Source organism: Hypanus sabinus, chromosome 1 (assembly GCF_030144855.1).
Source record: "Hypanus sabinus isolate sHypSab1 chromosome 1, sHypSab1.hap1, whole genome shotgun sequence".
NCBI lineage: Eukaryota > Metazoa > Chordata > Chondrichthyes > Myliobatiformes > Dasyatidae > Hypanus > Hypanus sabinus.
The window spans coordinates 110,346,285-110,359,433 of record NC_082706.1 but is presented as its reverse complement, the minus strand read 5'-3'; the positions used below and the strand labels follow the sequence as shown (position 1 = coordinate 110,359,433).

The 13,149-nt window shown below is 40.6% G+C and overlaps 1 protein-coding gene across 1 annotated transcript in view; it reads right to left on the bottom strand.

Annotated features, from left to right (window-relative positions):
* Nucleotides 1-13,149, bottom strand: part of elp6 (elongator acetyltransferase complex subunit 6) — a 43,327-nt gene extending 30,178 nt beyond the window's left edge. The window contains exons 1-2 of the mRNA XM_059974406.1: nt 13,015-13,149; nt 4,800-4,878 (exon numbers count right to left, since the gene is read on the bottom strand). Of these exons, the coding sequence (XP_059830389.1) occupies nt 4,800-4,878; nt 13,015-13,068 (133 nt within the window). The 5' untranslated portion in view covers nt 13,069-13,149. The remainder of the gene's footprint in view (nt 1-4,799; nt 4,879-13,014) is intronic.

The window sequence follows — 13,149 nt, the reverse complement described above, 5'->3', positions numbered from 1 at the left end:
CAAGGTGGCATCCATCATTACAGACCCTCATCTTCTGATGCATGCCCTCTTCACATCGGGGGGTTGGTACAGGAGCCTGAAGACCCACAGTCCAAGATCTAAGAACAGCTTCTTCCCTCTACCAACAGATTCCTGAATGGCCCATGAATACTACCTTGTTATTCACCTTTTGCACCATTTATTTATTAACTTACAGTAATTCTCATGAATTCGCACTGCACTGCTGTAGCAAAATAACAAATTTCACAACATATGTCAGTGACGATAAATCTGATTCTGATTCTCAGGCCTTGTGTTTAATGTGCAGAGCATTTGCAATAATGTGGATGAATTATGAACAAAAATGGGTATAATAATTGGAATTTAGGAGAGAGAGAGAGAGAGAGAGAGACATGGCTAGAGCTGAATTAGGATTAGAACTGCTGCAAGTCAGTTTTTCATTTCACCTGCGCATACATGCACTTGTGCTTATGACAAAACAAAACAATTGTGCAGAATATAAAAGGGTGTTTACTACTTAGGAAATTCAGGCAAAAAAAGGAAAAGGCAGTAATGCACCTTGGCTGGTTAAAGAGGAGTTAAAGCACAACACTGGAAGGATACTGATTTGGATCATATCAAACCCGTATGGCTAGAGCTAAAAATACCAAGGGGCAGAAAGTACTAGTGGGAATTTTACTTGGACCTTTAAACAGTGGTCGTCCAATCACAAACACGAGAAAATCTGCAGATGCTGGAAGTCTAAGCAAAGCACAAAAGATGCTGGAGAAACGCAGCAGGTCAGGCAGCATCAGTGGAAAAGAGTAAACAGTCAATGTTTCAGGCCGAGACCATTCATCGGGACTCAGTAGTGATGCTGGGGATGACATTAAATATAAAATTAGAGGCACTTACAAAAGGTAACGTCAGTAATCATGGTCCTCTTGAATCCACACGTACAGCATATTAGAAATAATAGTGGCTTTTCTAGGCCTATAGATAGAGGAACCAATCAGAAAGCAAGCAGGCCATCCTAAACTCGTCAGTGAGTAATTTAGAGATACAGCATAGTAACAGGCCCTCCCAGTCCAATGAGCAAGCGCTGCCAAATTACATCCATGTGACCAAATCACTGCACAGCTTTGGAATGTGTTAGAAAACTGGAACATCCAAAGGAACCCCATGCATTCATGGGGAGAATGTACAAACTCCTTACAGAGAGCAGCAGGAATTGTGTCACTGGTACTGTAATACATTTTGCCAACTGCTACGATATCCTGCTGCCCTCAGAAAATGGATGAATTAGCAATCTGAAAGCTTTTCTCGAGGTGGCTTTGCACCATCATACGAAAGAATACTTCATTAAGATGGAAACATACGTTGTTGATTTATGTTGAAAATTCTGAGTCTAAGTGAAGGAAATTACAATAATATGAAACCGGGGTTGGGAGAGATCAGAAATCATATTTAAGGGTTAATGTTGGACCAGCCACTGCAGGATCAGAATGGTTGAACTTCAACTGGATTTGTACAGAATTCAAGAGAGAGAATGTATAAACTGCCCTGAAAAAGCAACAGAGCTGAGGACAGGGAGCAGATGGGAACTGAATAAAAGGAGCATCAAAGGATTAATTGAGAGGAGGAAGGTAGAGTACGAAAACAAGCTTACACAGAACATAAAACGTGACTGTAAAAGATTATGTAGGTACACTGAGGAACAGAAATTGTGAAGGCAATCAGAAGGGGAATTTATAACAGGAAAGAAATGTCACACAAACCAAACAAATAAAAGCAAATGCTGAAAGAACACAACTAACCGAACAATATCCATGCAAGGAGAAACGTCAATGTATTGGGTTAGCAATTCTTGCTCAGAACATGAGGAGCGTTGGTGGGAAGAGGAGAAAAATGAAGGGTTTTCTGGCTCTGTTTTCACAAATGAAGAAACCACAGGAAACGTGAGGAAATTTAGCATGTTGTGAGGGGAGGAACTGAGGAAAGCATTTTTAGTAGAGAAATGCAGTGAAGGAAACTGGAAGGATTGAAGGACAATAAATCCCTATGGAATTGAACATTCCCATGGTGATTAAGGGAATGACTATAGAAATAGTAGATTTGAAAATGAATCAGTTTCTGTAGATTGGAGGGCAATTAATATAACATCACTATTTATAAAGAAGGAAAGAAAATGGAATTATTGAACATTTACACTGACATTGGTAGTGGGAAAATTCTGTAATAGCTGAGTATTGGAAGACAGTGATAGCAACTCTCAAAGTCAGCATGCATTTATGAAAAGGAAGATGTACTTGACGTTTCCTGGCATTTCTTGAATATGCATTTGGTTGAATGGATGGGGGGGGAGGGAGGGGAGGAAGAATAGATATATGGACTTTAAGAGATTGGTGTACAAAATTAAAGCATGTTATTTTGAGACCAAGATATTAGAAGCAGAGAACAGATTAGCAAACAATAAGTAATCCATAGGTATAAATGGGTCTTTTTCCAAAAGGTAGACAGTGAATGATGTGGTAGTGCAGCTTTTAAAAATATCCACCAAAAATTAAGATGAGAGGATTAAATGTAGATGTATTATCTCCAGGTTTGTGATGACACAAATGTGGGTGGGGATTCGAGCTTTGATGAGTATGTCGAAAGGCTGGAGTGCGGTTTGGACAGGCAAATGTCTGACAGATATGACGACATGTAAACAAATGGATACAGCTAAATGGCAATGAACTTGACTTGAGAGAAAATCCACTTTGATAGCAAAAAACAAAGGAGCAGATTATTATCAAAAAAGTGGTAGATTAGTCAAGGAAGAAGTACAACATGTACTGGGTGTCATGGTACACTAATAAATGAAAATAAGCATGCATTTGCAGCAGCTGTTGAAGGAAGAATATGATATGTTGTTCTTCATAGCAGGAGGATTTGAGTACAGGAGCAGGAATGTCTTTCATCAACTGCGTCTGGCTTTGATGACACTATACCCTGAGTATTGTGATTTTGTCCTCATCAGAGGAAGGATATTCTTGCTATAGGGCAGGGGTTCCCAACTTGGCATCCATGGACCCCTTGCTTAATGGTATTGGTCCATGGCATAAAAAAGGTTAGGAACTCCTGCTATAGAGGGAATACAACGAGGTTTACTAGAGTGATTCCAAAAATTCCAAGACTGACAGAGAATGAAGGATTGGGATGTTTGAGCTTATATCCACTAGAGTTTCAAGAAATTACAGAGGAACTCATTGAAGCTTAGAAAATCTAGACAGACAGAACAGAGTAAATGTAGTAAGGAAGTTCCTTTGGTAGGCTAGTCCAAAACTAAGAGTTACAGCCTAAGTATAGAAGGTAGGAATTTAGGAATTTAATAAGTTGAAATAAACTCTTCTCAGGTTTCCAGCTGGGTGCAGGTATTGATTTTAACAGATGTTTCGATAACAAACTCTGCCATCTTCATGAGGAATGATGACTGGGCATGTCTAGTCCCGTGGTATTTATATCCCAGTCATTCATCCCTCCAGATTGGTTAGTCCACATCCAATCAGTTTCTGCTGTCCCACCTTGACTTTAATTGGATTAATCATTTGGCTTACCTGGAGAAATTGGTAGTAGCAGAACACATAACGGCCACGGGACTGACTACGAAAGCACAAAACTACTCTGCTGCACCAATGGCTTTTGGGACCGCCTGGTGAAGGAAGCCATTGAGATAAAATTGGAGGAAAAGAATTTTAACAAAGACGAAGGTCTTGATCCAAGTAAGAACTGGAATTCAAATATAAGCAAGGTGGGACAGCGGAAACCTGGTTGGAAGAGGACTGACCAATCCAGAGGGACAGACGACAGGGGTTTTAATGCTTCTGGACTAGACAAGCCCAGGCATCATTCCCGATGAAGTTGGCAGAGTTTGTCACTGTAGCTTCAGTTAAAATTGATATCTGTACCTGGCTGGAAGCCAAAGAACAGTTTATTCATCATGTATGCCGTGAAAATCAGTAGATCCTTTTTCAAATAAGGAGAAACTTCTTCAGATTGGTGAACCAGCGAAATTCTCTACCACAGACAGCAGTTGAGGAAAAATCTTTAAATATGTTCAAGGAGAAGTCTCTTTAATCTTGCAAGATCATACCTTTTATCAATTCATTTCTCCTTGCGTTAATTCTACCTTACAGCAAGTCATCTTTCTTTCCTGTTATCTTATCTTGCTTTCTTAATCATAAAACTTAATTCCAATTATTCTCACTTCTAATGAAAGGCCATTGACCTGAAAGTAGACATCTGCATACAGATAGCATGGAACCTGATAGGTATTTCCAGAACTTAAATTTTAATCATAAATAAACAGTCAACATTATATATTCTTGTCAGAATAAACAGAGGCGGCTATAATGTATGTATGTTATCTCAATTGACCTTGGATATTCCATGATAAACCAGCCTCCATCCATCCATCACAACACACAATAATGATGTGTCCAATCGTAAACACAAGAGAGTCGGCAGATGCTGGAAATCCAAAGCAACGCACACAAAATGCCAGAGTAACTCAGCAGGCCAGGCAGCATCTATAAAAAGTGCAACCAGTCAATGTATTGGGCTGAGACCCTCTTCAGGACTGAGAAGGAAGTGGGAAGATACCAGAATAAAAAGGTGGGTCAGAATAATGACATGAGCTCTTGAAATCAGCGAGATACTTATTCCACTAAAAGAACCTGTACAACCTCAGAAAGCTTAATGTGTTCAGGAGCATAGGACTTCTGGCATTCTGCACACACCAAATACAAAGTTGCACCCAAGTCGGAAACACCACTCACCTTTGAGATAAAAAGAAAGGAAATGATGCACAAGGAAACCTCCATCAGTCTGCTTGTCACAAAGGAGTACACTTATTCCCTGTTTCAGAAAATAAAAGGAAAACATTAAGAGCAAGATTCCTATATGAGTTACCTTCCACACACTCTGCGATATCTCACCATCAGAGGGAAGTTCACATCAGTGTAATGGAGAAACCAAAGGGTTGGCCGGCAGGTGAGGAAGAGCAGGGCCTGAGAGGGGATAAGGATTTAGACCATAAGACAGTAAAATTAGGCCATTTCACCCACCAAGTCTGTTCTGCCATTTAAACATGGCTGATCATTTTTTTATCCCCCTCGTCAGCCCCACTCCCCAGCCTTTTTCCTAAACTTTTTCGTAACCTTTGATGCCATGTCCAGTCAAGGACCTATCAAGCTCTGCCTTAAATACACCCGACGACGTGGCCTTCACAGCTGCCTGTGGTAATAAATTCCACAACTTCACCATCTTCTGGCAAATGAAATTTCTCCACTTCTGTTTTAAATGTAAGCTCCTCTCTCTTGAGGCTGTGCCCTCTTATCCAGACTCCCCCACCATGGGAAACATTCTTTCCACATCTACTCCGTCTAGGCCTTTTAACTGTTATGAAGAATGAACAACTCTGATGGGCAGAAGGGTACAGAGTTGCCCATGTTTCCCCCTCCCCTGGGAGAATAACAAACTTTTACTGTTACCACGCTGCTCATGAGAAAGAATAAGAGAGAGACACAGATAAGAGGAAAACAAGTTGGAACATCTGCTGCTGATAAGAGAGGAGAGGAGCCATTGATTTACTGTTATGTCTTTTGGAGAGGGCTGTTTACTTGGTACTATTCTGTTCATTAAGATTCCTCAGTGGACAGCCGGAGTGGGCTGGTTTGATGGACTAAGCCATTCAAAACTATTTGACACCTGAGACCCCGTGAGTAGGCATAAAAGTGAGGTCTGGGGAGACACCCCTCAGACACACCAGGAGACGCACCAAGAGACACACTGGTGAGCACTGCTTAAGTGTTGGAACCCATGAGTAAAGTGTGGGGCATCGGAGACCGAACGAAGGATCGGTCAATTTTAACTCCCAGTATTTATAGCGAGGCCGGTGGGGGCTTGTGTGTGTGTGTGTGTGTGTGTGTGTGTCCACCCTTGCCTGGGTGACAAGTCCACCATAGAAGAACGGTCTAGCTAAAGGACAGAGGGGTCATACATGAATGGCCACAACAACACATCGGCAGATCAAGATCGTAAAGGAAGGTTTGCAAGTCAATAGCTGTCACTGTTTGCTCGCTTGCTCTCTCTCTCTCTCTCCAACAATTACAACACGTCGACCAACAACTACCTCAGCCTACATGAACTGAACTTTATACTTTCCCATGATAATTCCTTATCCCCAGACGATAGAACTTGTTTATTATTGGTTATTATTATACCCACACTTTTAGGTTTAGTATTGCTAACGTGTATTATCTGTATATTTGCATTGTTGATATTGATTTGTATATTTTACTAATAAACACTGTTTTGAAAATAGTACCAGACTCCAACGGATACTTCTATTTTTGCTGGTTGGACACACAGTTACGGGGTACGTAACATAACATTCAAAAGGTTTCAATGAGACCCTTTCTCATCCATCTAAATTCCAATGAGTAAAGACCCAGAGCCATCAAACGTTCCTCATATGATAACCCTTTCATTCCTGGTATCATCCTTGTGAGCCTCCTCTGAACCCCTCTAATACATCTTTTTTTAAGTTGAAGAGCCCAGCATTCTTTACAATACTCAAAATGAAGCCTCACCAGTACCTTATAGAGCCTTAGCATCAGATCCTTGCTCTTGTATTCTAGAAATGAATGCTGACATGGCATTTGCCTTCCTCACCACCAACTCAATCTGCAAGTTAACCTTTAGGGTGTTCTGCACAAGGACTCCCAAATCCCTTTGTATCGCAGATTTTTGGATTTTCTCCCCATTTAGAAAATCATTTACATGTTTATTTCTTCTACCAAAGTACATGACCATGCATTTACCAACAGTGTATTTTATTTCCCACTTTCTTGCCCATTCTCCTAATCTGTTTAAGTCCTTCTGCAGCCTACCCGCTTCCTCAACACTACCAGCCCCTCCACCAATCTTCATATCATCTGCAAACTTGGCCACAGTCATCTATTCCATCATTTAAATCATTGATATACAGCATAAAAAGAAGTGGTCCCATCACCAAACCCTGCGGAACACCACTAGTCACTGGCAGCCAATCAGATAAGGATCCTTTTATTCCCACTCGCTGCCCCCTACCAATCAGCCAATGCTCTAATCATGCTAGTAACTTTCCTGTAGTACCATGGGCTCTTAACTTGGTAAGCAGCCTCATGTATGGTGTCTTGTCAAAGGCCTTCTGAAAGTCCAAATATACAACATGCACTACATCCTCTTTATCTACCCTACCTGTATTCTCCTCAAAGAATTCCAACAAGCTCGTTAGACAAGATTTTCCAGTAAAGAAACCATGCTGACTTTGTCCTATCTTGTCATTTGTCACCAAGTACTCCATAAACTCATCCTTAACAATTGACTCCAACATCTTCCCAACCACTGAGGTCAGACTAACTAGTCTATATTTTCCTTTCTGCTGCCTTCCTTCTTTCTCATTTTTACAATTGTTTCATCTTGCAAAGTTGTATATGACAGCTTTCGAGATTATGGATTTCACTAAACATCCGAGGCATTCCCTTCTCTTTGTTTACACCATGATCCTTCACCTAACTCCATATTCTTTATGGCATTCTTAAGTTAAGAGAATCGATCTAAGTTCTAAAAACCCCATTTGCCCAGATCAGCATCATTTTCCTCCATTTCAAGCCTCTTTTTACACCAACTACATGTGATAAATGCGGTGACCAGTTTTATTCATGAATGGCCATCTTTAATGTTGGGTCCCCAGTTCATGATACCCCCACTCCCCCCCCCACAGAAACCCTCAGTCAGATTTATCCTTAGTCTCCAGTCTCAATAGGAAAAGAACCAAAAATACTGTACATCAAGATTTCACCATGGAGAGGGGAGTATGAGGTGTCCAGGAAGGTGCAGCACCTCTGGTGAAGGGGCTTGCTGTGTCCATTCTGGGGCAGATCACTCACTTTTGGTCCCCACTGGACACTCAGCTCCAGTCAGCTGCTTACCTGCGACTGCGGCTACACCCTGGTACAACGCTTCGACAGGCAGGCTAAACCAGGTGAGGGTAGCCGGAGGCCTCATACCCCAGTGAGATAGGGACATGCCTGTCCCAGCACGTGAAGTCACCTCTGGCAGACTGGGCGGATGAGATCTACAGTGAGATCCAACAGCACGGAAGGCAGTACCGCAACGCTCCGTAGAGACAGAAGAACACGACAAGGCACAGAAGGCATCACAGTTGCCCAGTGTAACCGAGAAAGACCCCAGTTTGTGATGCCCTTTGTGTTACTTGACCCGAACTTCTGAGGTCAAGAGAGCAGAAATGCCCCAGTGCAATGGCTTTTCCATTTTAACAACTCTCCTGCACATCTTTTCTGTCATTGTCGCACACGATGGACAACTACCAAATCCATGGAGAAAGAAAAACATTATTTTACCGGTTGAAGATCTTTCATGAGCTATTAAGCTGCGCCCTGGTCATGTGAAGCAAAGAGCACATTTCAATATGAATGGTGTTACCTGTGTAACTTTTCCATGCGTAAACAGCTACTCCCATTCCCAACACCTTAAGTGACTATAATGTCTAAAGTAATACATTATAACTGTGAAGTGATAAAGTGTGCAAACATGGGGAAATCTGCAGATGCTGGAAATTCAAACAGCACACACAAAATGCTGGTGGAACACAGCAGGCCAGGCAGCACCTATAGGAAGAAGCACTGTCGCATTCTTCCTATAGGTGCTGCCTGGCCTGCTGTGTTCCATCAGCATTTTGTGTGTGCTGATAAAGTGAGCAGCCCACTTTCTGCAGGAATGCTATTTTACAATGCTAATTACACATTGCCTACTGGCAAACAGATTTATAATCATTCTCCTTATCTTCTCATGCCCTATCCACCTGCCATAAATATTACAATCATCCCATTTACCTTAAACACACCTGTAACAAGCCAAAGCTAATCTACATACAAACATCCTCAGGGCAGTATACAAGTTTCATCATCATTTATATATAAAAAAATACAGGTTGTAAACATGTGCTTCAATTAATTCACCTTTAGGATATTAAGTTTTAAAAAAAGCTAAAACACTCCTCCCTCAAAGTTCCAGAAAAAAGAGACAAAGAAAGATTCCATCAAAATTTGATAACAACAAATGATTTTAAAAATGACTTGTCTTTTTTGAAGAAGGAACTTCAATAGTGCACATCAAGGGAAGTGGGATGAAAGAAATTAAAGACAACAGAATATAGTAGGTCACCACTGTAACATTCTACGCCATTTTCTTATCCGAAAGATCTTGCTCATAAGACTGACATTGTGACAAGCACTGATTGAAAATTACAACAACAGCAAGGAGATTAGCATTTAACAAAAACTAACCAGCCAGGTGAAAGAGCCAGGCTAAGACTGCACTGAGAGGACGCAGCTAATTTCTGACCATCAGGAAATGAAGAAATCATGGAGCCCTGAAAAAGTCTAAGAGTAGAAATTTGGAAGGTATTGAGTAGGCTTTGAAATTAAATTTATCACATGACACACAAACCAGTAAGTGGTAAACGTAGCACAGTAACTTCTTTCTGATCAAGTGACCAACATCAAATGGAAAATCCTACAGAAAATGGTGGATACAGCCCAGCCCATCATGAAGTCCTCTCTACCAGTGAGTACATTCACATGGAGCATGGCCACAGGAAATCTGTGTCTATGATCAGCCAACCCCACTATTCAGACCATACCCTCTTCTCGCTACTACTATCGGGCAGGAGAAACAGGAGCCTTGAAATGGCATGAATAGCAGAATTTATCACTACTTTGCACTGATTCTATGACCTACAGACTCACTTTAAAGAACTCTTTTGCAACTCATGCTTTTTTTTTTAATTTGGACAGTTTGTCTTCTTTTGCACATTAACTGTTTGTCAGTCTTTATCTGCACATATAGTTTCTTCATAAAATTCCATTACATTTCCTTTTTCCTGTATATGCTTCCAAGAAAAGAAAGCCAAGGTAGTATATGGTAATACGTGCATACTTTGATAATACCTTTACTTTGAACTTTAAAAGCCTGGACATCATGAATATTCTTCAAAGTTCTAAATTCTCTTTGATTTCTTTCTATATTGCGAAACAAGTTTGTGGAGCTATCTACAGCAGCACCAAGTGGCCAGATTTGAATGTCACAACAAAAATCAGTATTGAAAAATATTGTGTAGCCTCGGAAGCCAAGACAAAAGCTGAAAACCAACCAAGTTACATAGAGTAGGATTAGGAGGAAGTGAATACAAAACAAGATATATATATATTGCGCTTACGGAGTTTTTTGGTAACTTCTCAAATTCATCTTGGTGAGCTTTCATTAGTCTTGAACTTTTCTATCAATCACCTCATATATCTCCTGCTCCATCTTTAAACCCTCGCAGTTGATTCATAATTTTTTCATAACTGACAATGAGCAATGTATCTGAAGCATTAGCTCCAGTTTTCTCAATTGATCTTGTGTTTACTGATTTTATTTTATTTCTTTACTTGAAGAAGAGTATTACAAGTTATGTTCTTCTTTAACAAGATCGAGACATTTTGAGGCAATATACCTGGATGCAATAAGAGCCAACGTGTAACAAAAATGCCATTGTAGCATAGCGGTTGCTGGACAGTTCGGCTCGTTGGACCAAAGGACCCGCTCAGCACTGTATCTCAAACAAAATAAAAATAGACATCAAAGGAATGGTGGAAGGAAGGAAAAGAATTCACTACAAGTATAAGAAAGGGTCAACGTGAACCAGTATTTAATGATCTAGGAAGAGATGGTCGATTGGTAAGGTGGGTGGGGTGCAGTTGTGATGTTATTGGTGTGAAAAAATCCCAATATCCCAGATTTGACACAGAAACAAAACACTAAGATGGAGATAACTGAGCAGATTTGAGGAATGCCGATGACAATTCAAGAAAGGACACTGACTATCTTTAATCTTCACAGTAATTCTGGATAGGGAAGTTTACAGTAATAAATGCATGCAGGATCAGGACTTGATCCAAATCATCAACCATTCCTCTTCTTCCACAGGTTCTGCCCAACCTTCTGATTTCCTCCAGCTCTCTCTTTCTTTAACATTAACTGTCTTCAAGGTGATGCCAAATCTGCTGAATACTTGCAGCATTTTCTGTTTCATCAGTTAAATGATTTTAGACCTTCCACATATAAAAGCCATAGGGAACATAGAGAATATCTCTACATTCAGAATAGACTGATAAGCAATTAAATTTGGTCAGAAGACCACGACTACATAACCAAAAAGTAGTATACATTAAATTTAACTTATGATACTAAGTAGGAAGAGGTAAAGAAAATGCAAATAGTTATTTTGTGTAGTCTGTAGGCTAGTTACAAAGATCAATTTAAATTCCTGTCAAGATTGTGACTAGGAAGATATGGAGCAACTTCATAATAGTAGTGCACCAGTTAGTGCGACTGGGGACACTGGAGTTCAGAGTTCAATTCCGCGATTTCCTGTCCAGTTTGTACGTTCCTCCCGTGAATGTGTGAGTTTCCTCTGGGTGCTCTGGCTTCATTCACAAAGACGTACCCCTGTTAGTAGTTTAACTGGACATTGTAAATTGTCCTGTAATTAGGCCAGCGTTAACTAGGTTGGTTGCTGAGTGGTGTGGCTCACTGGGTTGGAAGGGCCTGTTCCTCACTAAAATAAAATAGTGCAGAGTCAAAGCAGAAGATGTACTGCAATGGAGAGTCTTGAGGAAAACACCATTGTACATTTGAAATGATCTACTGTGGACTTAATGGCTGCCTGTATGCTATAGTTCTAAAGCAGAGAAGGATGCCAAGATATCAGAATGACAACAGGAAATAGTCTTGAATTTTCTAATAATTTTCTGTATTGTAATATTTTGTATTTTAGGATCTCCTAATCTTAAATGAGGCTCACAGTTTGTCTCATTGTGACCAGCTGTAGAAATAATATTCATATAGCGCACACGATACTATGGCATCCTAGAAATGCAGTATTAATTAATTTTGACAAAATCACAGCAAATATTGGACAAGTGGCCAATAAATATCTTGGTCAAATGCAAGAACTTTAAGCACAGCTGTATAAAAGAGAATTAGGTAAAGTGTGAATACAGTTTAAGATTTTTGAGATCAAGGTAGCTGAAAGCACAAGCACCAATCACAAAGTAAAGAAAATTAGCTACAGGTAGGGGAACAAATATTTCAATAGTAAATTGAAACATATTAAGCCACAGGGGAAAAACTAGCTTAGTTATCCGTCCATACAGATCAGTTCATGGAGATAGTACATGGGAGAACAACAAAAAGCAGAATAAAGTGTTACACATACAGAGAAAGTGCAATGCAGGTAGACAATAAGGGCAAGACCTTAATGAGTTAGAATGTGAGGTCAAAAGTCCATGTTATTGTACTGGAGGGCCGTTCAGTCGTATTAGATGCTGTCCTTGAGACTGGAAAGATGTATTTTCAGGTTTTTTAATATGTTCTGCCTGATGGAAGGAGAGAGAATGTCTAGGAAGAGTAGTAATTCAATCACAAACAACAAAAAATCTGCAGACGCTGGAAATCCGAGAAACACACACAAAATGCTGGAGCAGCTCAGTAGGCCGAAGGGTTTCGTCCCGAAACGTCGGCTATACTCTTTTCCATTGATGCTGCCTGGCCTGCTGAGATCCTCCAGCATTTTGTGTGTGTCTAGGAAAAGTGGGGCTTTTGATTATATTGGCTGCTTTATCAAGGCAGCAAAAGCAGTCCACAGAGAGAAGCTGCTTTATGTGACGTGCTGGGCTGCGTCTACAATTTCCTGCAGTCTTGAGCACAACTCTAGTTTCCACTACTAGAGGAGCGACTGACTTAGAGAAGGGTATGCTTTCTCTCATTCCCACCGCGGCCCTAGAAAAGCTCAATTCTGCCGCCAATCCCGGTTTAATCAGTGCATTCCCCACACCCCGACACATTCTGCAGGAAGCCTGGAACGGTAAGAGAGCTCATTACCTGCTCACACGTTTCGGGAGTTGTATTAAGAATATTATTCAGTTCTTGAAACATCTTTAAAGCGACCGGACTCGTAACTTCAACTGCAAACTACACCATCCAATGTACACATACATCAGCCTGACAGGTAACAGC